Source organism: Microcebus murinus, chromosome 8 (assembly GCF_040939455.1).
Source record: "Microcebus murinus isolate Inina chromosome 8, M.murinus_Inina_mat1.0, whole genome shotgun sequence".
Classification (NCBI taxonomy): domain Eukaryota; kingdom Metazoa; phylum Chordata; class Mammalia; order Primates; family Cheirogaleidae; genus Microcebus; species Microcebus murinus.
This window is the reverse complement of record NC_134111.1, coordinates 18,532,358-18,558,156: the sequence shown is the minus strand read 5'-3', so window position 1 is coordinate 18,558,156 and position 25,799 is coordinate 18,532,358. Positions and strand designations below refer to the sequence as shown.

Here is a 25,799-nt window from a genome sequence, read left to right as displayed (position 1 = left end):
TCTGGGGCTTGGACCCTGGCTAGCCAGAAAATAAACCTCCTCTTGTGTGATTGCATCCTCAATGTCTCTGCTTTTCTGTCCGGTGGGGCTGTGGAAGGTCGGTCCCTAACAAAGTCACCCTTGACTCTTTCTCCTTCCCTCGTCGAATCCACCAGCAATTCTGTGCCTTCTGCCTTCCAGATCCGTATCTAATCCAATCCCTCCCCACAAGCTACCACTTTGGTCCAAACGCCTCCCCCGGCCCCTGCAGCGCATGCCACCGAGGAAGCCAAAGGGGTGACTCCTAGATGTCACATCAGGGCACTTCCCTGGTTCAGAACTCTCCACTGCCTTCCGCTCTCCATCAAGAAAACAGATCTCTTGAGGTCTGGTTTTTTGGGCTGCAGCATGTAGACAGCAAAGGTTATTTTTAAATGAATAAAAAAAGAAAGAACAAATCCCACCTCCTAAGGCTTCGTGTACCCTGCCCTCGCCCGTGCACGGAGCACTCGTGCGACTCCACTGCAGCCTCGCTGGCCTCTCTCTGCCTCCGCGCCGCGGGCACTCCCTGCGGGACTCGTCTCCCACACACTGCGTGCGCACGAGGCCCGCTCGCTCGCTTCCTTCAGGTCTCTGCCCACAGCCACCGCCTCCCAGCCTGCCGTGACCACTTTCTAGGAAGTGCCCTGCCTCCCGAGACAGTTGTGCAGACTGGGTGTCCCTCACTGCCAGCCCCACAAGGGCACAGTCTTTCGTCTGTGCCCTTCACTGCTGTCTCCCCGATGCCTAGAACAGTACCTGGCACACAGCAGGCACTCAAGAAGCACTTGCTGGAATAACGAATGAAATATAAACATACATGCCTGGAGGTTTTGAAAATTCCAACCTGAAGAAAACTCTGATTGTGGTGGTGTAGGAATGTGTAGGCGCGGGAGGGCCCCAAAGTGGGGCCATTTCATGTTGCTTCCACAGGCATTTGTGCACCTCTTTGGAGCACAGCACCAAGCACAAAAGGAAGATAAACACTGACGCTATGATTGCCACCTTCCTTCCAAGGGGCTTACAATTTAGTTCAGGATCTAGGACTCGTGTATACTTTGTCAGCTTCTCCACTCCAGCCGCCCTGCTACAGTGTGGTATAACCCCCCGGGTCTCACTCCCTGCAATGACTCACCACTGCCCTGAAGGTAAAGCCCGAACTTCTTGCTGTGGCTTACCCAGAACTTCTTGGTCCTGCCTCAGTTTACCTCACCACCTCATTTCTCACCCCATCCCACTCTGGATACCACACTTCAACCAAATTGAAATGCTGGCTGTTGCCTAAATAGACATTTTCTCTTATTTCTGGGTTTCTGCCCATTCTGTTTCCTCTGCTTCTAACACTCTTCCTGTCCCCTCCTGTCGGGTAACTTTTGCTGCATGACACAGCACCCAACTCTCCGCAGCTTTCTCCCGCGGCGGTCAGGGCTCGGAGGGAAGGGAAGGCAAGGCAGGCCCCGTGCCCGGTGCCCTCCAGGTCTCTGCCTGGGTCACCCTAGCTGATGTCCCGCTGACCAAAGACAGACTCCGCTGAGTCCAGACTGAAGACGTGGAGAAATAAACTCACAAGCGCCCGCGAGCACGCCGGGGTGGGGCACTCACGGAGGCTCTTTGCAGACAAACGCCTGGGCGGCTCCCGCCCCTTCCCCAGCTCCTGCTCATCTCCTGGGCTCCAGACACCACATCCTCTGGGGTGATTTTCTGGATCCCCAAAGCCTGAGGGAAAACCCTTTCCCACAACACCTCATACTACTGTTACTGCATTAGTACTAACATCAATCATGAGTGATCGACTGGATCTGTGTGACAAATGCCGGCCTGCAAGCCACACAGCTGCCTTCACTATACATCTTACGGTCACGTCACGTCAGTCTTCCCTTCGGGGAGTGCGTTTTGGTTTCTGTTTTATCTTCATTGCCAGTATAGCACCTGATACAAAGTGGGTACTTAAAAATGTCTGTGTAATAAACTAGCACATAACAATAATAAAAATAAAATGGGATAATTACCTTTAAAAAGGCACAAAGAATGTTCTCCAGACTCCTGTTCTGCATAACCCAGGAGGCTGCAAATACTTAGGGAGCTCTGAGACAGCACAAAACTCAGTGAAACAGGCTGAAATGCTCCTCAGAGGGGGGAAATAAGAGAAAATTAGCCACAGAAAGCAACACTCTCCTTTTTATTAGATTCACAATGCCTTTTTAAAGTCCGACTTCTCCTTTTGTAGAATGTTTCCTTGTTAGAAAGCAGACAATCTCCGACCTTGAAAGAAACGTCTTCTCCTTGGCCCAGCGCCGTCCTCAGGCCCGCGTCTGCACGGCGCACCGTGGCGGGGGTGGCTCACCGTGGCGGGGGTCCCGCAGCGCAGAGGAGGCGCCGCGAGGCTGGCGCCGTCAGCCAGGTCTCCTGCTTCGCACGCACACACGGGCGTGTGCGTGTACACACGCTTACTGTATACACACATTTTTAAAATTGTTACAAAAATAATATAACACAGGGCTTGCACAGCTCTATCAATTCCTTAGAGTTACACAGGCAAGTTTATGCTTCGGTATAGCCATTTTTTACTTTGGATTGAAGTGGGTGCTTAGGCCTAAGAATACTTCAGGTCAGCAAACAGAGGCCATACAGCAAAACAGGCTTAAGACATCTTGATCTTCGCATAACTAGAATATGGTGGTTATCCCTACACTGAGTGCTACACATCCCCACCGATTATTTTCATTTTTGACTAAAATACAAAAGCAAAATAGCACATTAAAATAATCCTCTACTCATTACATTAGCATATATACCAAATTATACTAATTGCATGATAATCTCTGTGTACCAAGACTGTATTTTTAGCATGTCTCCTCTCAACTTCATTAAGACAGTGCCCAGCCAGCAACCACGGGACGAGAACGCATGCTGCACGGCAAGGCAAGGGGAGAGCGAACGTTTGCTGGCTGGTAAGCTACATGGTGACCAAAAGGAAAACAAATCTTACAAGATACATAAAACTAATCTGCCATGACGTTGTATAGTTTTGTCAGAGGGAATATATCTAGGTCACAGTTACATGGAAAAAGAGAAACTGTGAAATTCTAGGCTTCCTCCTAGAATATTCAAAATGCTCATGAAAAGTTAATTAGTATAATAAAGAGGACCACCAGGTGATTGAATAAACAGAGTGTCTGTCATGTGGCATTTTAAAAACACAGATTCTGGGACTAGAAGCTACCACCAAAATATCCAGAAATTGGAGTTAACGGATACTCTATTTTGCATACTTGATACTAATAAACACAACCATTAAGTGTTTACACAGACTATGAATGCAGGCAGTAGCCTGGAGGACAGTCACAGAAGAGAATAAAATGAACATTATCCTGCCAGAGTGAGTACAGAGAGCTTCTGCTGTTTTTGGCCCCCTCTCTCCCCCCTGTTTACAAAGGCCATCTCTTCCAGGCAGAAATCTCCCAATTGCTCAAGCCCATTTTCTCTGCCTCCACTAAGAAACAGAGATGAGCCTGGTGCCGGCAAGTCTTTCAGATGCTGGTTTGATTCCTGATCACCCCACTGCACGGCCCCCAACGTGACCTCACGGGCTCTCCCCGGCACACCCTCCCTCTCGCAGGAGGGCAGCACTGTCTCGGGAGCCACCGACGAGGTAATGCCGGAAGAATTAAAAGAAGGAGGTGTCGGATGAAAAGGCACCTGCAAGTCTAAAATCCTCCTTGGTGAGCACACTGTACATGCGCTGCGGCAGCGCTTTGGAGTAGGGAGCAGGGCGCGGCACCGTGGTGCGCAAGATGAACTCCCGGCCAGCAGGGGGTGGGAAGTCTGACACCAGGTTCTGTCTTCTTTCCTCTGGGGAGCCCAGTCTCTTCAATTCCTCCTCTGGTGGAGCCATGGCTGCAGCCTTGAATAGAATCAAATGCTAAATTCAAAAGCAAGGCAAATGCTAAACTCAGACACTTTTGGAGGACAGATGAATAAACATGATAAATACATAAAAATGTCCTACATTACTCAGTAATGCAGTCAGCTATTTTATGATTATTCAAAAAAAAACATAACACAGAAAATGCAAGAAGCTTGAAACACTGCATGAACAGCCAGACTGGTGACAGAGACAGAAGGGATAATGACTGCCAGGCAATCTGCTTTGAAAAGTGAGGGCCGTATTCAGACATCTGATGAAAAGGGATCATGAAGCTGTACGGGTTTCTATACGTTTCTTCTAGCAATGACTCAAGTCTACATCTGATGTCTTCAGTCCAGCAAGGAGCCGTTTCTCTCCAGAGTCTCAAAAGATGATATTCATCTTGACTCTTTCAATCGGCTGCTTTAAGGTTCACTTGCCAAATTAAAACTGGGAGCATCGATTTTGTTTGCTGGGCAGCTTATGTGGAGACAGTGGTCCATATAGCAATGGCCACAAGTTACAGGCATTATTTTTTCATAACAAAATTAAAAATCATTATAATAGGCATCTATTTTTTCATTAAAATTGCATGGAATACATATTCATTCATAGCCTTCATTTTTAAATCTGATCACTATGCTTCTTTCACAATACCATCAGTTTGGGAAAAAATAATTGTTTTGGCAATGGAAACATGAAATCATGTTAATATAAACATCTGCAAGAAAGGTATGCCAAATCCAGACTGTTAAAGAGGTGGTTAGTTTTAATGACCTTATGAAGTTAGAGGGATGGGAAGGAACAAGGAACTATGAGGGACAAAGGCTATTTTTTTACCTCATCAGAAGATTCAGTCAGCTTGAGAAAGGGTGAGAAAAGAAACAGTGATGAAAGAAAAACAAGCAAGATGGTTTAAAAAGGGCTAGACAAGAGATTTCAAGGTTATTTCAGAGACAGCATGCACTACATTAAGGAACATGAGCCTATCAAAAGAATATTCAACACAAATAAAACCACAGCACAAAGTACAACACACCCAGGGGTCAAACTGAGCAGACATACCCCACTACTCATGCATCTAATGGTGTAACAGGTGATGTACAGAGTGTCATTTAATGGAGAAATGATTGGACAAAAACCTAGCTCTCTTACTGAAGAATTAAGATGCTGAAAAAAAGTGTTCATGGCTTAAAAAGTAGATAATCCAATGAATTTAAGAAGAGGTACCTAAGAATTATTCAATTTAGCTAGTCTGAAGCAAAATCCAATCAGCTGTTTATTTGCTGAATTCCATTTAAATATGTACATACCACAGATACATAATCATGATGAAGTTTATCATTTATAATTTTAAGTTCTAAATATATAAAATTACTACATAACATAAAATATTCCTAGCAAAATTTCATCACTTTTTGAAAAATGTTAAAATCTTAATTAGGAAAATTGATATAGTGTCAGCTAATTATAACAAGAAAAGTTATATGAATAAACTTTAACAGTTTACTTTAGCCAGACATTTAAGAACTGAGTTTAAAAATGTACCAACCAGATGCTTGTTATAGGATTACAGTGTCTACCAATTTCCTAAAAATATTCACTACAAGTTCTGAAAGTTTGAAATCTTTCTTTAAATTACATAATGTGAGATGAATGTACAATTTCAGTATCCTTTAAAGGGAATTTGGAAAGATATCTTAAGTATATTAAGTGGAAAACAAGAATAACAAAGTTATTATATAACATAGCCCTAATTTTTAATAAAATATATATTTGCATATACTAGACATTAAATGCTGACAGTGATCATCAGTAGGTAGTGAAATTATGTGATTAATTTTTTCTTTATAATTTTCTATATTGTCAAAATCTTTATAATAAGCCTCTATTTATTACTGGTGGAGGAGTAGCGAGGCTATTTCTATTTTGGGGAAAATAATTTTGCTTAATTATCCAAAACAAGTAATACTCTAGCACTAAAAATATAAATACTTTAGATTTTTAATCCTCTTAACATACAACTTTTAAAAAATGATCAAAGAAGAGTTTTTACACTATGGGGAAAATTCACATTGGTGGTTAACAAGGAAATGTGCTTATAAGCTTTTGGGTGGTGAGCTGGCAAAGATAGTATAGGATGCAAAAACAAATTCAGTTCTTGGTTCCATGCCAGAGACAAAAATGAAATAAATCAAAGAAAGTATCCATTGTTTTCTAGAAATCTAATTTATAAGGAAATAAAATATTTGGTTATTAAGTTGGAAACTTAAGTTTAGGGAGCTATATCCCGTAAATCTCTCTCAGTTTTTAGCCCTGGCTAAAAACTCTTAGCAGTATGTTTGGCTATGATTTTGAATATATTAACTAGTTGTACTCCAGACCAACTCAACAGAAGTTATCAAGTTGTTATTTCAGATGTAGATTCACGAAAATTCTTTTTCGTATTTAATTCTGAAAATTATACTCTCAAAAGTATGTTATTCTAGTGCCATCAGAGTAACAGGTAAGGGAAAATTATATTTAGGGCACATCATAATATTTTTATCAGAATCCCTAACAGCAATGAGCCCTGACATGAAATCATCTGTGGGATGCCAGCGCTTCTTAACCAGTAACCAAGGGACTTTATAATTATAAAACCTTTACTTTCACTAGTAGAAGTAATGATAATGATAATTTTTCAAATTGGTCTTTTTATCTGTGCTAGAGTCTAAGTTTCCATAGTCCTTAAAATACGAAATCTTCCTCTTCCTTTCTGGGGAACCTCTAAAGTTAGATCTCTTCACCATTATAATAACAGGCAGCAAATGGATTTCAAAGACTCAGAAGTCAGAGAGTCTTCAGTGTTCAAACCCAATGCCCAGACTTACTTTTGGTTACCAGCTGTACAATTAGCCACGTGTGGGAATTAAAACAGCACCTTCCCAAGTAGAGGTCTGTAGAGCTCATGATAAAGTCAATAATGAATCTCACATACCCTCTGAGCATTCACAAACAACTTGTGAATGATCCTGCCAGCATGTCCTCTTCCTGCACCGGTGACTAACACTTCAGGCTGCTCCAGCAGGCAACTCACAAACCTAAAGGAGAAAGGCAACATGAGGATGGAGAGCAAGCTGCTCGGGCTGCCTAGTATCCATCCTCCCATGGGAATTTTATTGACAAGTCCTCCAATTGATGGCTAAGACTGGCTAAGACTACTAAGACTGGAATGGAAATTTTATAGAATAGATTGACATGTGGAATTAAAATCAACTTAGTTGACAATCTTCCTGCTTTTTCAACTGTTTTTATAAAATTTTTTAAAAAGTCTATCTCTGTCAAAGTGTTAAGAAGAAATAGTCTATTCTTAATAAAACATGAAAATAATTGGGGGACAATAGAAGCTAAGTGTTATTTATTCAGTAAAGCAATGATCCATATTTGTTTTTGTTTTTTTTTTTTTTATTTTCTGGCTAGCCAGGGTCCAAGCCCCAGAGCACCAACACAGTGGCCACTCTCGTAGGCAAGGACCTGTTTTTGTTTTTTTAAGGTGTGTGTGTGAGTGCCCATATGCTTAAATACATGCTGTGTTGGTCAAAGTCGCAATTGTAAATTGTGCATTATGTGCTGGAAATACCGTACTTCCAAGTACATCACAGAGAATGTACGTGGAACAAACAGAGTCGAAGGCACAGAGCCACCAAGCCTGCACCACCTGCTCACTAATTCATACTGCTATTTCAGAAATGACTCCCTTGATTAGAGCTTATTCTTCTCACTTAAAAGGAAGGAATTTTTAAGAGCAAAGTAGGCTGGGAGAAAATTTCATTCAACAAAAGATATAAAATTCAAACAAGAACTTGTTAAAAGCCATAACAAATGCCTTGTCTTATAATATTAATTATTTAGCTTCAATAATGCCATTTCTCATGGAAAGGCTGATGAAAATTTTAAAATGATGGCAAATTTAAACTACTGAATAAGCTAATTTAGAAACACTTTATTACACACTAAAACAACATTGTCCTTTCAAATAACACAGGCAAAAACTGGCAAGGGATTCACACTGATGTAGGCTCCACGGGTGATGGCGTCAAGGCTGCTCATGAAGGGAGAAAGACTACTCCAATCATTTGCCACTTCTGAGAGAAACCATCTGGTCACTCCTTCCACGTATACCTAATACAAGGTACATAGCATGTATACCTTTGCTATCACAAATATTGTTTAAAATAAAATAAATAACCAGGAACAGTGAGCACATATAAAGTCTGAGCACACGCCACACTGTGGTCGTGGACCAGTGAGAGTGGAGAGCAAAGTTCCAGGGCACTGTGAGCAACAGAGCTAACAGCTCCTCCAAGGAAACGTCAGGCACCACATCTCCAAGGACAAAGGAATCCCAGAAAAAGAGGCTCTCGTAGACTGTTTCTAAAAGTGGGAGGAATGGAAACACCTGGCAGAGACTCAGAGATAGCACGGAGGCCAAATCTTGTCTCTGTCTCTAGTCAACGCTTATTTCAAATAATAAATGAGCACCACAAAAGTCTCAATATCCTATTACAATTTTTCTTTCTTCTTTTTGAATACCTGGGCTCAAGTGATCCTCCTGCCTCAGTTTCCTGAGTAGCTGAGACTACAGCTGCACACCACTATTCCCAGCTAATTTTTGGTTTTTTAGAGATGGGGTCTTGCTTTGTTGTCTCAGGCTGGTCTCCAACTCCTTGCCTCAAGCAATCCTTCCACCCTAGCCTCCCAAAGTGCTGGGATTACAGGCCTGAACCACATGCCCAGCCTATTAGAATTTTTCTTAAGAGAGTGGTGGTTGTTCCTACTGCAGACAAAACTGAGTTAGCCAAATAGCAATTACCTTTCAAGATCTTCCTTTTCCTCCTCCTGTTCACATTTCTCAGTTCCAAACTTGGCTTTCAATGACCGGGCTCTAGCAATTTGAGCTTCCACATTAGTAATCTGGTGGATGATTTCCTAACAGTGGAAAAGGAGAGACATACGTTGGGAGACAGCAAAAAAGCAAAGCCTTTTAAAAACATATCTTTAAAATAGCTATTGCCAACTGGGGAGAACACTTGGCAAGATTCTGACACGACATCAAACTTACTTCCAATTTCTTGTCTTCTGGACTGGGGAAGTGCAAAACTTTACTGGAATGGGATATTATCTGCTTTATGATCTTCTTAACTGAAGAAATGTTTTCCAGACTTTCTATTTTTAAAAAGATCAAAGCAATCATTAAATAAAGCAAAATATAATTTTACTTTGGAAATAAACTAATGACTAATCAAATATGACATTTACCTTCTTCCTTTACCTTGAGGACAGCTGCATGAACCACACAAGGTAGCAGGTGCCGAGCAAGGTCTGCAGGTTTCTGGACTGCCAGATAGTGCAGCACCTGAAGGAAACAAGTTACATAAATGCAGGTGTCACAGGACAAAGCAGCCATTTACAAAAGTACAAAATCCATAACCACTCATCAACCCCCATCTTTACCAAGAGAGTAGAAAAGAGTTCTCTCTACTTCTCTTAGTACCTAACCCCTATTCAACCAGGTAAGTAGCCACTATGCCCAAAGTTAAGAATAATTATTACTGAAAGAACCTAGGAATATCAATCTTTAATAATGATAAATATTCTCATAAATTTTCTGCTTCCATATGTAATACATGCAAATTGAGAAATACAAAGAAAATAAAAACCATTTGTAAATTATAATGCCCAGAGATAACAATAGGTAAAAGTGGAACACTTTCATTCCAGGATTTTTGAAGATATAGAATACACATATTAAGGACACTAATATTAAATATGTACAATACTGTTTGGTAACTTGATTTCCTCATGTAATATATATATATTTTTTGAGACAAAGTCTCACTCTGTTGCCCTGGCTAGAGTGCCGTGGCATCAGCCTAGCTCACAGCAACCTCAAACTCCTGGGCTCAAGCAATCCTACAGCCTCAGCCTCCTGAATAGCTAGGACTACAGGAATGTGCCACCATGCCTGGCTAATTTTTTTCTATATATTTTTAGTTGGCCAATTAATTTCTTTCTATTTTTAGTAGAGACAGGGTCTTGCTCTTGCTCAGGCTGGTTTTGAACTCCTGACCATGAGCAATCCTCCCACTTCAGCCTCCCACAGAGCCAGTAAGCCACCACTCTCAGCCTCTCATTTAATATTTTTAAACATTGTTGGTGACCTTTCACAAATTTCTTTGGTTTATTTACTTGTTTTGGTTTATTTTGTTTTTTTTCCAAATCATTTGTTATTATAAAAATACAGAAGTATGCATAACACATGGACACTATCTTTAAGCTCCTTATTTAACAGCAGTAAAGATAAAAGTATAATCCTATAAATATGTATAATTGTGTACCAATAAAAAATTATTTTAAAAGTATAATCTCATAATGTGTCCTGACTGATAAATTATCCTTGATTTAAAAAATAAAGAGAAATATAATGCAGAAATTCTCGTGAAATCCTACTTTCTAAAAAAACCCCCACATCTCTGTGTTTATCCTCTCAGACTTTTTTCTATGCCCATTTAAACATAGATATAGGTGTAGATGTAATTTCTTAACAAAAATCTATAATTTATATACTGTTCTGCCATTTGTTTTGTTCATTTAATGATTTGTGGTAGCTTTTTATTTTTTGGCTTGGAGTTTTATGTGATTTGAAAGTTTTTTAAAATTAAGAAATATACATACTGGAGTACTTAAAAACAGTAATAGAAAGAAAATATGAACATCTGTTTACCTACCAACCAGCTTAAGAAACAGAATATTACCAGTACTTTCCAAGCCCCCCCAGTCAAATCTCCCTCCCCTACCTTATCCCTCCCACTTCTTCCCTAGAAGTAACTAAGAATCATTTTTCTGCTTTTCTTTATAGTCTTCTCAGATATGTAGCCCTAAACAATATATTGTTTAGTTTTATCTGGTTTTAACCTTTATATAAATGGAATGTTTCTATTTATACCCCTCAGTGACTTGCTTTTTAAAAATTCAGCATTATTTTTGAGATTCATATATGTTGTTGCATGCTATAATTTATTCATTTTCACTGCTGTATTAAAATGTTCCTCCACATGTTGTGTACCCCCACCCTGATTTTCGGCTATTACAAATAATGTTTCTATTACATTATTACACCTATTTCCTGGTGCACATGGCACATATAGAAGAATTTCTTTAGGGTATATACCTGAAAATAGAACTAGGATATGTACAAGACGATGCCAAATTATTTTACAAAATGTTTCAACAGATTTACACTCTTATCTGAGTTCCCATTGTTATACATCCTTACTAACATTTACTATTCTAAATTTTGTTTTCACTCATGGAAGAATAAATTTGCAATAACAATATAAAATATATGAATACCCTTCATCTAGATCCACTTCTTACTAACCTTTTACTGCCTCTGTTTTTGTTTTGTTTTGTTTTGTTTTTTTGAGACAGAGTCTCATTCTGTTGCCCGGGCTAGAGTGCTGTGGTGTCAGCCTAGCTCACAGCAACCTCAAACTCCTGGGCTCAGGCGATCTTTCTGTCTTCAGGCTCCCAAGTAACTGGGACTACAGGCATGCACCACCATGCCCGGCTAATTTTTTCTATTTTTGGTAGAGACGGGGTCTCGCTATTGCTCAGGCTGGTATTGAACTCCTGAGTTTAAAGGATCCTCCCACCTTGGCCTCCCAGAGTGCTAGGATTACAGGCGTGAGCCACTGCATCCAGCCTACTGCCTCTGTTTTTAATCACCTGCATCTCTCCTCTCTAGCTAGGCGTGTGTATACACTATTTACATAATTTTCTGAATTATTTCAGAATAAGTTGAATACAATATCCCTTATCACCAAATATCTCAACATGTATTTCCTAAAATTAAAAATATTTTCTTATGTAATAAAATGTAAATAGTTCTGATTATATAAAAAACAAATTTAACACTGATAAAATACTTTTAATTTAACCTATTATCCTTATTACAGTTTTATCAACTGACCCAATAATGCCTTTTATGACTTTTTCTCTCCATCACTATAAGCTCCAGTTAAGGATCATCCATTGCCCCTAGTAGTCATAAGCTCAATCTGCAAGTTTTTTACTCTTTTATAAAAAAATTGTCATTTTGAGTATAGCCTCCCCTCCCTCCCACCTTTTTGATTAACTACAGTCCATACTTTATTCAGATTTCCTTAGTTTTCAAAAATTGGGATATAATTCATATAACATAAAATTTACCACTTTAAAATAAACGCTTCAGCAGTTTTTAGCATTTACAAGGTTATAACCATCACCATTAACTGATTCCAGAACATTTTCATCACCCCAAGAAGAAATCCAATACCCAAAGCAGTCACTCCCTATTCCCCACCCCACAATCCCTATCCCCTGGCAACTACTTATCTAACTTACTGTCTCCGTGGACGTGCCTATTTTGGGCATTCCAAATAAATGGAATGATGCAATATGTGGCCATTTGTTTCTGGCTTCTTCCAATTAGCATAATAATTTGAGGTTCATCCATACTGTTACACATATTGGTACTTCACTCCTTTTTATGGCTGAATAATATTCCACTGTATGGATAGACCGTATTTTGCTTATCCATTCATCACTGACAGACATTTGAGTTTGTTCTACTTTTTGGCTATCAAGAATGCTCTCAACATTCGTGTATTCAACTTCCTTTAGTCAAGAATGCTCTCAACATTCGTGTATTCAACTTCCTTTAGTTTTTATCCTTTTCCTAGTGTGCTTCAATTACTCATTTTGAATATGTAGAACATTAATGTTCTTCTGGAAGTGAAAAGTATACAGAAAATATACCCTTATCTAAGTGGCCCATGTTCCTTCTCCTCTATCTTTCCCTCCCTCTTCTATCCTTATGGCTAACTAACTTCAGTGTTTCCTGGTTTATCTGGTTAATCCTTACTGAGTTTCTTTTTGTAAAGAAAAATATATGTTTTCTTGATTCCCCATTTTCTTTTAAACACAAAATGAAGCATACTATATATATATATATATATTTTTTTTTTGTACTTTTCTCTTAAAAACATATCCTAGACACCACTTCCTGTTAGGTAACTGGGATCTTTATTTTTTTAATAGTTGCACAGTACTTCATTGGGTAAATGAACCACAGTTTATTCAAGAAAGCTCCTAAATTTGGACATTCAGATAGTTTATAATAATTTGTAATTACAAGTAATGTGGCAATGGACAAGCACATGCATTTGTATTACTGTACCTTTGAAAATATTAGAGTGAATTTCTAGAAGTGGGATTCCAGGGTAGAAGGGTAAACACATAGGTAAATTTTGTTAGATATTACCAAATTCCCTCCCTCCCACAGGAATTGTACCATTTTGCCTTCTCACCAGCAATGTACAAGAGTGCCTGTTGCCTCACAGTCTCACTAATGGAATAGTTGTGCAGCTTTTGAAGTTTTGCCAATCTGATATGTGAGAAATAGTGTTTCAGTAAAGTTTTAATTTGCATTTTTCTTACTATGAAGTTGAACATCTCTTGATAGGTTTAAGGGTAACTATCTTTTTATGGTGAGTTGTCTACTCATACCTCTTGACCACTTTTCCACAGTATTCTGATCCTTTCTCTAGGATACATATATTTCTCCCAGTTTACAAATATTTCTCCTAATTTATCATTTGCCTTTTGAATTTCACTTATTTTTCTTTTTGTCATGCAAAAGTTTTTTATTTTACACAGCCAAATTTAAAATTGCATCTGGATTTTGAGTCCAAATTAGAAAGCCTTTCCCTATATCCAGATAACAGAGGAATTCATCCGTATTTTCTTCCAGTATATTTATGATATCATCTTCAGTGCATTCTTGTGTATGGTATGAGAGACAGAGCTAATTTTACTTTTTGCCAGCTATTCCAACACCATTTATTAAAAAGGCCATCTCTGCCATTGTGATTTGAGATGCCATCTTTATCATGAACTAGACTTCTACACTGTTTATGTACTGTTTCACTGGGCTATTTGTGCGTTATCATCACATTATTTAAACATGTAGGCTATGCACTATGCCTTAATATCTGGTAGAGCTAGTCCTTCCTCTCCCCACCAAGGCACTTCCTTTTCAGTCGATTCTCAGCTATTCATGCATGCTTTTTAAAAATAATTTACCCATGCAAAAGTGTATAAATTAATGGTTTTAAGTATAGTCACAGAGTTATACAACCAAAACCACAATCAACTCTAGAATATTTTCGTCACCCCCAAAAGAAACCCATTAGTAGTCACTCCCCATGTCTTTCCCAACCCAAATCCTAGGATGGAATGTTTCTTTTTCCATATGAACTTTAGTTAGTATCAACTTGTCTGGCTCCATAATGAAACTTTTTGGTATTTTTATTAGGATTGCACTAAAGTTAGGAATAAACTGATTTAGGGAGAACTCACCTTGATGATATTGAGACTTCCTAACCAAGAACAAGGAATAATCTATTTGTTCACATGTGTCTTTGAGGAATGTTTTATTTTCTTCATTCAGATTTCAAACATTTTCTGTTACGTTTAGTCCTAAATATATTACCTTTTCTCTCCTCTTATAATGAAGAGAAAATTTTATTTCCATCTTCTGAATGGTTGTTATTAGTGTACATGAATGCTAATTACCTTTATATCCTGCTGCCTTGCTGAATTCTGTTGTTTGAATTGGTTTATCATTGATACTTTGGATTTTTCCAGGTCTATTGTCATATCATCTGCAAACAGAGTTCCTTCTCTTCAACTCCTATGCCTCTGCTTTCTCTTACCTAATTACATTGTCTAACACTGCCAGTATAATGTTTAATGGCAGTGGAGGGAGTGGGCAGCCTTGCCTTGTTCCTGACTTTAGTGACCTCTAGGGCTTACCCCATTAAGATGCTGTGTTCAGGATTAAGGTTTCTATACATTTTCTCATTTTAAAAGAAGTAGCCAATATATATTTTCTCAAGTTTTTATTAATGAAGTGAATTATATAAAAAGACTTCTAAATAATCATTCTCACATTTGATCAACATGCATTATTTTCTTTAAGTAGTAGTAGAGTCTCATCACTTAGAATTTTTGCATTGAATTTCTTAAGTGTTACTTGGTTTTGTTATATATTTTTTTAATATATCATCTTTATCAGGTTTCAGTACCAATGTTATAGTTGCTTCAAAAAAGAATTTGGAAGTTTTATTTAGCATTGGGCCTATATGGTTTCTTGATATTTATTTGAATTTCCCTGTGAAACCATCTGGGCCTTGTTCTTTTTTATGTGGTAGAGTTCCTTGATAACTGTCTTTATAGAGACTGGTCTGTTTACACTTTCCATCTTTACCGAGATTGTGTTTTGGTAGGAATTTGCTTAGGAAATTATCCAATTCAACTTGGCTTTAAAATTTGTATACTCAGAAGATGTACAAAGTAGTTTTCTAAACATTTCCTTCATATCAGTGGTTATTTGCCCCTTTTGTCTTTCTTATTTTGTATATATATGCCATTCCCTTTTTTCCTGATTGAAGTAGCTAACAGTGTCTATTTTGTTGTTTTTAAAAGAACCAGATTTATTCAAAACCAGCCTGAGCGAGACCCCGTCTCTACCATAAAAATAGAAAGAATTTAATTGGCCAACTAATATATATAATATAAAAATCAGCCGGGCATGGTGGCTCGTGCCTGTAGTCCCAGCTACTCGGGAGGCTGAGGCAGGAGGATTGCTTGAGCCCAGGAGTCTGAGGTTGCTGTGAGCTAGGCTGACGCCACGGCACTCACTCTAGCCTAGGCAAGAAAGCGAGACTCTGTCTCAAAAAAAAAAAAAAAAAAAAAAAAAAAAGAACCAGATTTAACTTACTAATCTGATCTCTTTTTCTATTCTATATTTCATTTTATCTTTATTTCCTTCCTCCTGTTTTCTCTTGATTTTACTTTGTTGTTCTTTTTCTAGGTTTTTGAATTAGGAATTTACATCATTTATTTTCATTCTTTTGTTTTTATTGATATAGGTGTTTGGGGCTATGGATTTTCCTTTGATCACTTCTTAAATATATCCTATAGGTTCTAACTTGTAATATTTTCATTATCATTTTTCAGAACCTATATAATTTCTCTTTGTATTTCTCCTTTCACTCAAGCATTGTTTAAAAGAAGGTTTGTAAATTACAGGATGGAAGGCCTGGGTTTTGTTGTTTCATTTTTTTTTTTTTTGAGACAGAGTCTCGCTTTGTTGTCCAGGCTAGAGTGAGTGCCGTGGCGTCAGCCTAGCTCACAGCAACCTCAAACTCCTGGGCTTAAGCAATCCTACTGCCTCAGCCTCCCGAGTAGCTCGGATTACAGGCACGTGCCACCATGCCCGGCTTGTTGTTTCATTTTTAATTTCTAGTTTTAATACAGATATCAGACTACTGGTTATAACACATTTTTATTATAAAGCCTACTGATGGTCTTTTTTGTGCCCTAATAAATTTTTATGAATGGTCCATGTATGCTTGAAAAGAAAATACATTCTATATTATCAAGATGTAGTATTTGATATACATCTAAAAGATAAAAACTTACTGAATATCTTGTTTAGATCTTTATTTTTGATCACTTGACTGTCTTATGCAGAGAATAGTATGTCCTCTCTTCTTACAGTGTTTTGATCTATTTCTCCTTGCAAGTCCTGTAGTTTTTGTTTTATATGGGTGGTTACCATGTTATCTAGTGCATGAATGACTGTTAGATCATCATTGTGAAAAATAACTTTTAGATTATAAAATAATCTTTTTTTGATCTCATTTAAGGCTTTTTTCCTTTAATTCTATTTTGTTTGGTACAAGAATTGTGACCTCTGCTTTCTGTTTCCATTTACCTGGCAAATCTTTGTCCACCATTTAATTTGTCGCCTTTCTGAATCATGGCATCTCCTGTTTACAGTACATAGCTGGGTTTTATATGACTATCTTATGATTATTCTGTGTGTAATATGATCTTTATTATGTGTGTTTCTCTATTTGGTGTGTTTGCTTTTTAAAAAAACTTCTCTTGGAAGTGAATCCCATGGAGGGAGAGAGTAGAATGGTAGCTACCAGAGGCTGGAAAGGGAAGGGGGTTGAGAAGTTGTTTAAGGGGCACAAAGTAGAGTTAGATAGAAAAAATAAGTTCTAGTATTTGATAGAGTAGGAAAATTATAGTTAATAATTGTTATTTCAAAATAGTTAGAAGAGAAGAACTGTCATGTTCCCAACATAAAGAAAAGATAAATGCTTGAGGTAATAGAAACAAAAACAAAAACTTTTGGTATTTGGGAAAATTTATATTTGTATTCTTTTTTTTTTGAGACAGAGTCTCGCTTTGTTGCCCAAGCTAGAGTGAGTGCCGTGGCGTCAGCCTAGCTCACAGCAACCTCAATCTCCTGGGCTCAAGCGATCCTCCTGCCTCAGCCTCCCGAGTAGCTGAGACTACAGGCATGCGCCACCATGCCTGGCTAATTTTTTGTATATATATTAGTTGGCCAATTAATTTCTTTCTATTATAGTGGAGACGGGGTCTCGCTCTTGCTCAGGCTGGTTTCGAACTCCTGACCTTGAGCAATCCACCCGCCTCGGCCTCCCAGAGTGCTAGGATTACAGGCGTGAGCCACCGCACCCGGCCTTCTATTCTTATATATATTCTCACATTAATACTTTTTACAGCGCCCTTAATTCCCTTATATCTTTAACTGTTTTACACTCTGGTCTGAATTTTAAATGGCATCCTCTGATTACTACCTATTATCTGTGTAAGAACCAATGATTTATTCTACTTCCTTCCCCCTTTCTCCCTTTTCCATCCCAATTTTTTAAAAAGTTGTACTCTTTCTACTTTGTCTAAACATATAATTTTTACATCTTCTTCTTCTACCATGTCCCATGTTTTAGAGCTAAAACAAGAGTCTTCATTCTAAAATTAAATAAATGAAATACTCACTGTTAAGTCCTTTGCCACAGTTTCCCCAGCTATCTCTTAGCTGGATAAAGTTTATCCTCCTACACTATGCTATTCAATAAGGTAGCCACTATAAACACATAACCATTTACAAATTTAGTTCCTATGGGTTCCCCCCTCCTTTTTATTTAATTCCTATGTTATATTAGTAACATTTCAAGTATACAATAAAGCCACATGTGGCCAATAGCTACCATTTTGGATGAAATAGTAAAAAAACATTTCTAACAATCCAGAAAGTTCTATTGGATGTAGTTCTAGTGGATTCCTTAGGAAGGGCATATGTGTATAGTATTATATGGGCAAAAACTCAGGGAAAAATGTTTTCTTATAGCCTTGATACTTAGATATCTTGGCTGAATATAAAATCCTTGGTTCACACTTTTTCCTTAGATTTCTTGAAAATGTCGCTCAATGTTGCCTTGCTTTGTAATGTTGCTTTTGAGAAATATGATGCCTAATTCTCTTGCCTTTTAAGTTATTTTCAACTTTTGCCTAGAGGTCCTAAAGACTTTCCTTTTTAACAGTTAGGATCTAGTAGTTTTATAATAATGTATGTTAGAGCTTGTTACACCTGGTCAATTTTCCTCTGTACTTGGTGAGCCCTTTCAATATGTAGATTCAGGTTTTCTTGGATTGCAGTTTGTAAATTCAGTCATGCACCACATAAAAATGTTTTGGTCGACAACAGATGCATATGTGACAGTGGTCCTGTAAGATCATAATACTGCACTTTTACTATACCTTTTCTATGTTTAGATATGTTCAGATACACAAGTACTTACCATTATATTACGGCTGCCTACCGTATTCAGTTCAGTTACATGTTGTACCAGTTCACAGCCTACGAGCAGTAGGCCATACCATATAGCCTAGGTATGTGGTAGGCTATACCATCTAGGTTTGTGTAAGTACACTCATGATGTTTGCATGAAGACGAAATTGCCTAATGATGCATTTCTCAAAATGTATCACTGTCGTTAAGCCATGCATGACTATGTTAGTTCTGCCTTAGTGCTCTGATTTTTTTTTTTTTACATAATTATTTTTATCTTTAATGTCCAGAGTGTGTAATATAAGGGCCAGAACTTCCTCCCAGACTCAATTTTTTATAAATTCTCGATTGGCTGGTGGGGCCAATAGGGATACTTCTCCTTGTCTAATTTGGTTTCCGGAAAGACTTCATTCAAGTCCTCAATGGTCATCTGATCAAATGGAATTATGTTCCTCACCTTCTCCAGCTCTTTCTCATATTCCTCAATCCTGGCCTTTGAGAGAGACACAAACTCAGCACAGGTTTTCACATCCTCCTTTTCTTCAGCATCCACTAGGGCAGTATATTTATCCTCTGGTACAGGAACCTTTAGGGCATTAAACTTCTTTTCAAAGTCATCCACCAAGCCTGCCTTGGCCACATTGGCCTTATAGTAAGCCCAGTCAATAGCTGGTGGATTCTCAGGTAGAACAGCCAACCTGGAGGTGAGGGTCTCATTCCAAGATTTCAGGTTATTAGCAATAGCCTTTTGGTTTTGAGGTATGATCTCTCCAAAAGCTACCCAGTCAATGGTTTTTAGAGCAAGTTTTCGCCCAGCCATCTTCAGATCCTTCACCGACCCCCTGTGCTCTGATTTTTATTCTTCAAGGACACTAATAAAATGAATATTATTCCTACTCTTCTTACCTTGCATTTCTACTTTCTTTCCCACTCCTTTTATTCCTTTATCTCATTCTCCTGGTTTTTTTGCTTTTCTTCAGTGCCTTTTATTAAATTTAAATGTAAATCTCTCTCGGGCCCCTTGTAATTTAGCTTTCATTTTCAATATGGTCGTCTTTTTCTTCTACTTCTATTCTGAGTTAAATCAGCTGTGACTTCATTTTTGTGGGCTTTTTTAAAATCCATTTCTGTTCTTGGTTTTAGTATTTCTGATTAAGCATGATTTTTTGTTTCCATCATAACTGTTTGAGGATATCTGATTCAGTATGGAGTGTCATGTTATAATTTTCTTTGGCTTTGTGGCTGATATTCTGAGAAATATTTTCATTAGCTGAAATGATTCAGTTAGCATTTCTGTTTTTTAAAGTCATTTTGTATGGATGTGGTCTGTTCTCTTCTATTCCTAGTAATATCACAGACAGTGTCCTCTTCTGCAGTTTCTCTAATGGTTAAAAGGACTGCAGGAGGTTGAGTGTCTTCTTTCTCTTTCATTTCTACAGGATCCTTAATTTTCCCCTCTATTCCTTCTTTCCCATCATTGCTTTACCCCTACAGCGTGTCATTCCTTCTCTATATATTTGATTCTCTCCCAGGCTCCACTTCTAGTCCTGTTTACATTCAAGCCCCTTCCCTATAGCCAGCACCATGAACTACCAGTTTCTACCTGTGTCCAGTATTTCGGCATACCATGTTAGGCTGTCTCTTTCTGAGGAGACTTTGTCTTTCATCTAAGTCCTCTGCATCTCTTGGCTCTTTTTCTTTCCCTGCCCCCACTCGCTACACCCACAGGCTTACAGCAGCGGGAGCTCCACTGGAATTTGGCTTATGTCTCTATTTACTATTAATTTGAAGGTCACTGTAATCTCTATGTCCTGGTAATGCTGAATGTATGGACTTGTTATTGATTGCATGCGGTTTTCTTAGGGGTGGAAAGGACAGGAGGGTATGTAGGGCAATTGATATCAGGTAGGTGTCATTATTCTCCCTAACTCCATATGTTTCTTAATAGTTGCAAAGCAGTCCACTAAATGAATATAGTATAATTTATTGAACCAATCCCCTACTGTTGGAAACTGCAATTGTTTCTACTTTTTCACTTAAGGACTTTGTTGAATCTCATTCATGTAAATAGGTTTCTGTGTAATTCCTCATTATTTCCTTAATAAATTTGTTGGTAGAATTAATTGTTAGGTCAAAGGACATGCCCATTTTTAATGTTTTTAACATATCCTGTGAGACAGTTGAATGGTAAACAGTCTGCACAGACTATGCACGTTTTTTCTTTGGCCTATTTTCAACTAGTTCTAAAATCTTAAATGTGAATGCTAGATATATAGAAGACTTACTGAATTTTAATGCTTTGCTTCGCAAGTGGGTCCAAAGCTCCCATGTCTATAACTGAGTTTCTAAAATGCAAGAATTATAGTTAGCATTCTAGTAGTAGAAATTCAAACTTCAATTACCTTTTCTGCTTCCCGTGTATCGTCAAAGAGTCTCCTTTGCCTTCTAGCAGGAATTGGCTTAGCTGTTTCCCAGGCTTCTACCCACATATTGCTTGGAATCTTCATTCGGGCACTCAGTTCTCCTTTCAGCACCATGTTGCCCTTTTCATCAATCACCTCCTCTTCAATATAATCCCGGGGTGAATACCACCTCACAAAATCTTCCAGACAACAACCTGGATTAGCAGCCTAAAATAAAGACAAAAAAATTCAGCTGAATGAAATAAAATCAACAGTTACTAATAAGCCTGTTTGCAAAAGTCATACTTTTAATTTCACAAAAAGCCACTCTAATCTTTACAATATAACAGGTAAAATGAGTTTGGGTGTTACTTTTAAAACAGATCAGATGCTGAAGTCTCAAAAGCATTTTATTTGTTTTTATTTGGAAATAAAAACTTGATGTAAAGTAAAAATCATTTTCTTAAACAGATTATATGGTTCCATAATTTAGTTTAAAATTATAATGTAATAACTACTCAATACTTAGGAAAGTAGCACAGAAGCTCAAGTCAAATAAATTAAATAATACACAACATGATCAGAATAACACAGTGATGGAAAAGTTCTGCCTCTCTTTTCCTCAATAAATCAATACTGGTATTGCAATAAACACCAGCTAACCTAAAAAATGTTCTATTCAGACATCAAATTCTTGTGCTTTATATAACAAATTACCATCACATAAATTGGTTTTGTGCTGTTAAGGAACTGGAATTCAAACTATTGTTTTTCAGGCTTCTAGAAGCAAACTAATTAAAGTTTTATTCAGTGGCTACCGGTAATTCTATATAATTAACGATGATGCCTGCCAAAAACCTTTCAGTGATTCTACTTAAGCCTAGAATAAAAGAAGAGGCTTCATAGCGTTAGTGGTAAGTCATGAAGATCTGTTTGCAAAAGTTCCAGTAATGTACTAGTAGAGTACTAAGGATGAGCATAAAAACCAATATAATGAGAATGGCCTGTCTTAAATGTGAAGGGAAAAACTGCCAGTTTCTTCTCATTGGACTCAATGGCTACCAACTTCACTATTCCAACCATCTCAGGAAATCCTCTGAGGGAATGAGGATTTGGAGGAAGGCCATTTACTGTCAACATAAATTTCTAAGGGTTTATGAGAACTGCTGTGAATTGCAATGGGTCACTCAGTGACTCAGGATTCATGTACAAAGATCTGGATCTTAACCAGACAACACCATACTCATAAGAAAACATTTTGGGAAACTAAAGCAATAAGTCCTGAGTGAAGACAACAAACTTAAAAAGAAAATAATATTCAACTCATGCATTATAGATTAAAGAAAGACCTTTCACACCAGAATTCTTCCTTCTGGTTGTCCTTACTATGCCAGGCTACTAGTAGAGGGTCAAGGCTCACTTCTGCTACTGTTTATCTTCTTTTTACTCTTAAAGGTATGTGGTACAAGGGCATGCTCCAGAATCTGCCCTGTCCTTCTGGAATTGTGAGATGTAGGTGCTTCGGGTACATATTAGCATTTATCTAATGCTCTAGGGACTCTCTTAGTATTTCTTATATCATCTCTATACAAAAAGGTAAAGGCAATCATATCTGTTTTACAGTGATTATGTATTTCCTTAAATATATTATCTGATTCCTACACAGGGACAGATGTTTAAGTTGGCTGTCTGAACTACCATCTACTTTCTGATTAAAATGATGCTATCCATGATTTGTGCCCAGGTTAGTCCAAGAGAATCTAATGATCACAGTTGCTGAAGCACAGTATTATATGATCTATATAGAACCTTACCATGAGGGATCAGTATATTTCCATGGGGAAAAACTTTCACAGCTCCTATTTAGAATCTCCTCCTATACATGCCTCTGCAAAGATACTACAGCAGGACAGGGACAGATGAATACGAAGGCAGCCAGACGTCAGGTAGAAAACAAGTGCTGTGGAGGCTGCTATTTCCTGCTGTGCACACACACCCTAATTTGGTTTTACACGTGCCTTGAGAGCCAAATGGCTTCTCTTTGTCCATCATACCAACTATTTGTTTTAAAGCAACATATCTTTCTCGTCACATGGCAGAATAGAACTCACAGATTTTCTGTATCTTTTTAGTCTCTAAGGAAACCATATAGCTCTTAAGAGGTTTATTACAGACTTTTCCTTTTAGTAAAGATGAGTAAAATAAGCAGGGAATAAAAGGCTCCCTTTTATTGTTACTTAAATCTGCTAGAAGGGAAGGATGAAAGTGGCATAGGAGTTCATATAGAGTTTTATGTTTAAAAAGAATACACAAGTATTTCAGAGAAAAATCAAACTCAAGCTAGCCTACATAGTACAAAAGCAGGACTGAGTAAGGGTTGGGGACTGGGAAGATGGAGGCCACTACGGGGAAAGGAAAGCCTGGGCGTGGGACGTAGTTCAGAGTATCAGCAGTAGGAAAGGAGGCCCTGTGGCCCACTGGGCTACCCACTTGGGGTTTTGTTTTGTGTTTTTTTTTTTTTTTTTTTTTTTTTTGAGACAGAGTCTCGCTTTCTTGCCTAGGCTAGAGTGAGTGCCGTGGCGTCAGCCTAGCTCACAGCAACCTCAAACTCCTGGGCTCAAGCGATCCTCCTGCCTCAGCCTCCCGAGTAGCTGGGACTACAGGCACAAGCCACCATGCCCGGCTGATTTTTATATATATATATTAGTTGGCCAATTAATTTCTTTCTATTTTTATGGTAGAGACGGGGTCTCGCTCAGGCTGGTTTTGAACTCCTGACCTTGAGCAATCCGCCCGCCTCGGCCTCCCAGAGTGCTAGGATTACAGGCGTGAGCCACCGCGCCCGGCCTTGTTTTGTGTTTTAAATATACAAGGTCTTGCCTTTGTTTTCAAGAATAAATAATTCGAAAATAAAAGTCTTTTCTTCATTCTTGGATTTTTGAGCAAATAAGCCAAATGTCACCATTTCCTGAATCCCATATGTTCTAGATACAGGTGGATAGCTAAGCCTAAAATGTTTGTTTTTCGGGTAGTGAACGCCTACTCATCCTAAATGGTGACTCTTCGAAGAAATCTTCCATGACTTACTCAGCAGAGTCAGTCACCTTTTTGATCTTGCCTTCATAAGAGAGCTCATCACATAATAATTATTTACATATATTCTCCCACAACTTCAACAGACATTAAATGAGGGTAAAGACTGTATTTCTTAACTCATCTAATCATAGCACAAGGCACATAGTAGGCACTCAAAAGGTTTGTTGAGTGAAGCAACCCACGTTAAAACCTAAGGGTTTCCTAAAAGCCTTGCATTAAATTGGCTAGACACACACAAAGGAAGAAAGCATCCCAAAGCACTTTTAGAAATGATTCAATTTTAAACTTTCAACTATTAATAACAGATTGGTTCTTTTCCTTTTTTAAACTTAGGTTTGACATAGTTTGACTATGTCCTTTGGGGGATGGTGGCAAGGTGTTATAACTAATAATGAAATCCAAACACTTAACAAAAAAAGACATTCAGGCCTTCATACCACTTTATAGAGTGACTTTCACAGTTTCATCCCAGAATAGCTCAAAATAGACCCCAGAGCTCTGAAAGTGTGACCCACCTTAAAAGACTCCATATCTGAGAGCAGACAGGCACTCTGCATGCGTGCTCGAAGGTGAGCCCCTTCTGCCGATGTACCTAATTTAGCTAAAACCTCAGACTGCTCTTCTAGCAGATCTTCTGTCATAGGTGCTGGTTCCTGTGAAGTGCAAAAGGACAAAGCTCACGAATATCCCTTTTTAGACAAAGCACAACTATAAAAATAGAATAAAGACAATTATTTTAGCTGTAGCAGTCACAAGATATGTATATTTTTTAAATTGAGAGAAATGCACAAGTTTTTTAGAACCTATGTTAAAAAAGTAACAAATCAAGAAGAATAAATATGGTTTTCAGGCTTCTTCCCCCTCACGGATAAGATTACCACATTTCCCTTGACAAGGATTAACGCTAAAAGATAGAGGAATTTGGGTCCACTGAACAATATTTTCTTGCCTACGAATAATAAATAAATGAAGTCCTAAGGATATTCATATATATGTCATCACTAGCTGCACCAAGGTTTTTCGTTATACCTAACAGAAATGGTTTGATATAGAAAAAAATGGGAGGGGATTGCTCAAATAATGATCATTCTTGGTTATGGAATTATAAGTTTTCGTTTTCTTTTCTCTACAATGAACATAAACCACTTTTCACTACCCAGAAAATACCAAGCAAGAGTCTCACACTGATACTTAGGGTGAACAATAATCAGTAAAGGCAGTATGGCATACTGGTTAAGAGCTCAGACTCCAGAAACAATGTGCCTGTGTTTGAATCCCAGCTTTGTGACCTTGGACAATCACGAAACCTGTCTGTTACTCACTATTCTGAAGAATAAATTCTGGCACATGCTCAATACACACTAGCAATTAAAGACAAAATACTTAGATTATATTAGGAGCTTCACCTTCTACTTTCTCTTTGACTACAGGAAGGTATGCTTATCAAAATATCTGAAATTCACAAATTATATGAATCTCTGATGAAGCAGTACACTCACTGTTCATTCTTTCTATGAACAAGGAGCTATTTTTCATTGGCCTCTAGCCCTGAAATCAGAGGATGACAAGAAAGGAAGATGTTGAGAAGACACTGACTATCCCCTCCCACATAGAAATCTCA

At 38.1% G+C, this 25,799-nt stretch overlaps 2 protein-coding genes across 4 annotated transcripts in view; both read right to left on the bottom strand.

The window, feature by feature from the left end:
* Window positions 1-2,174: 2,174 nt before the first annotated feature.
* Window positions 2,175-25,799, bottom strand: part of RAB3GAP1 (RAB3 GTPase activating protein catalytic subunit 1) — a 107,011-nt gene continuing 83,386 nt past the window's right edge. The window contains exons 18-25 of one of the 3 annotated variants that reach the window (XM_012740106.2): window positions 24,694-24,831; window positions 21,083-21,310; window positions 9,227-9,323; window positions 9,030-9,133; window positions 8,781-8,896; window positions 6,906-7,008; window positions 4,766-4,786; window positions 2,175-3,922 (exon numbers count right to left, since the gene is read on the bottom strand). In XM_012740106.2, coding sequence (XP_012595560.1) covers window positions 3,686-3,922; window positions 4,766-4,786; window positions 6,906-7,008; window positions 8,781-8,896; window positions 9,030-9,133; window positions 9,227-9,323; window positions 21,083-21,310; window positions 24,694-24,831 — 1,044 coding nt within the window. In that variant the 3' untranslated portion in view covers window positions 2,175-3,685. Of the gene's footprint in view, window positions 3,941-4,765; window positions 4,787-6,905; window positions 7,009-8,780; window positions 8,897-9,029; window positions 9,134-9,226; window positions 9,324-21,082; window positions 21,311-24,693; window positions 24,832-25,799 lie in introns of all 3 variants that reach the window. The other 2 variants (XM_012740107.2, XM_012740108.2) reach the window with 2 other exon arrangements.
* On the bottom strand, window positions 18,929-19,670 carry LOC105857636 (ATP synthase peripheral stalk subunit d, mitochondrial). The gene has a single exon (XM_012740109.3). The coding sequence runs from the start codon at window positions 19,498-19,500 to the stop codon at window positions 19,015-19,017; it is 486 nt and encodes a 161-aa protein (XP_012595563.1). The 5' UTR covers window positions 19,501-19,670; the 3' UTR covers window positions 18,929-19,014.

Bases quoted from the DNA above. Each gene is read 5' to 3' on its own strand.
- LOC105857636 (XM_012740109.3), bottom strand. From the start codon at position 19,500: ATGGCTGGGCGAAAACTTGCTCTAAAAACCATTGACTGGGTAGCTTTT.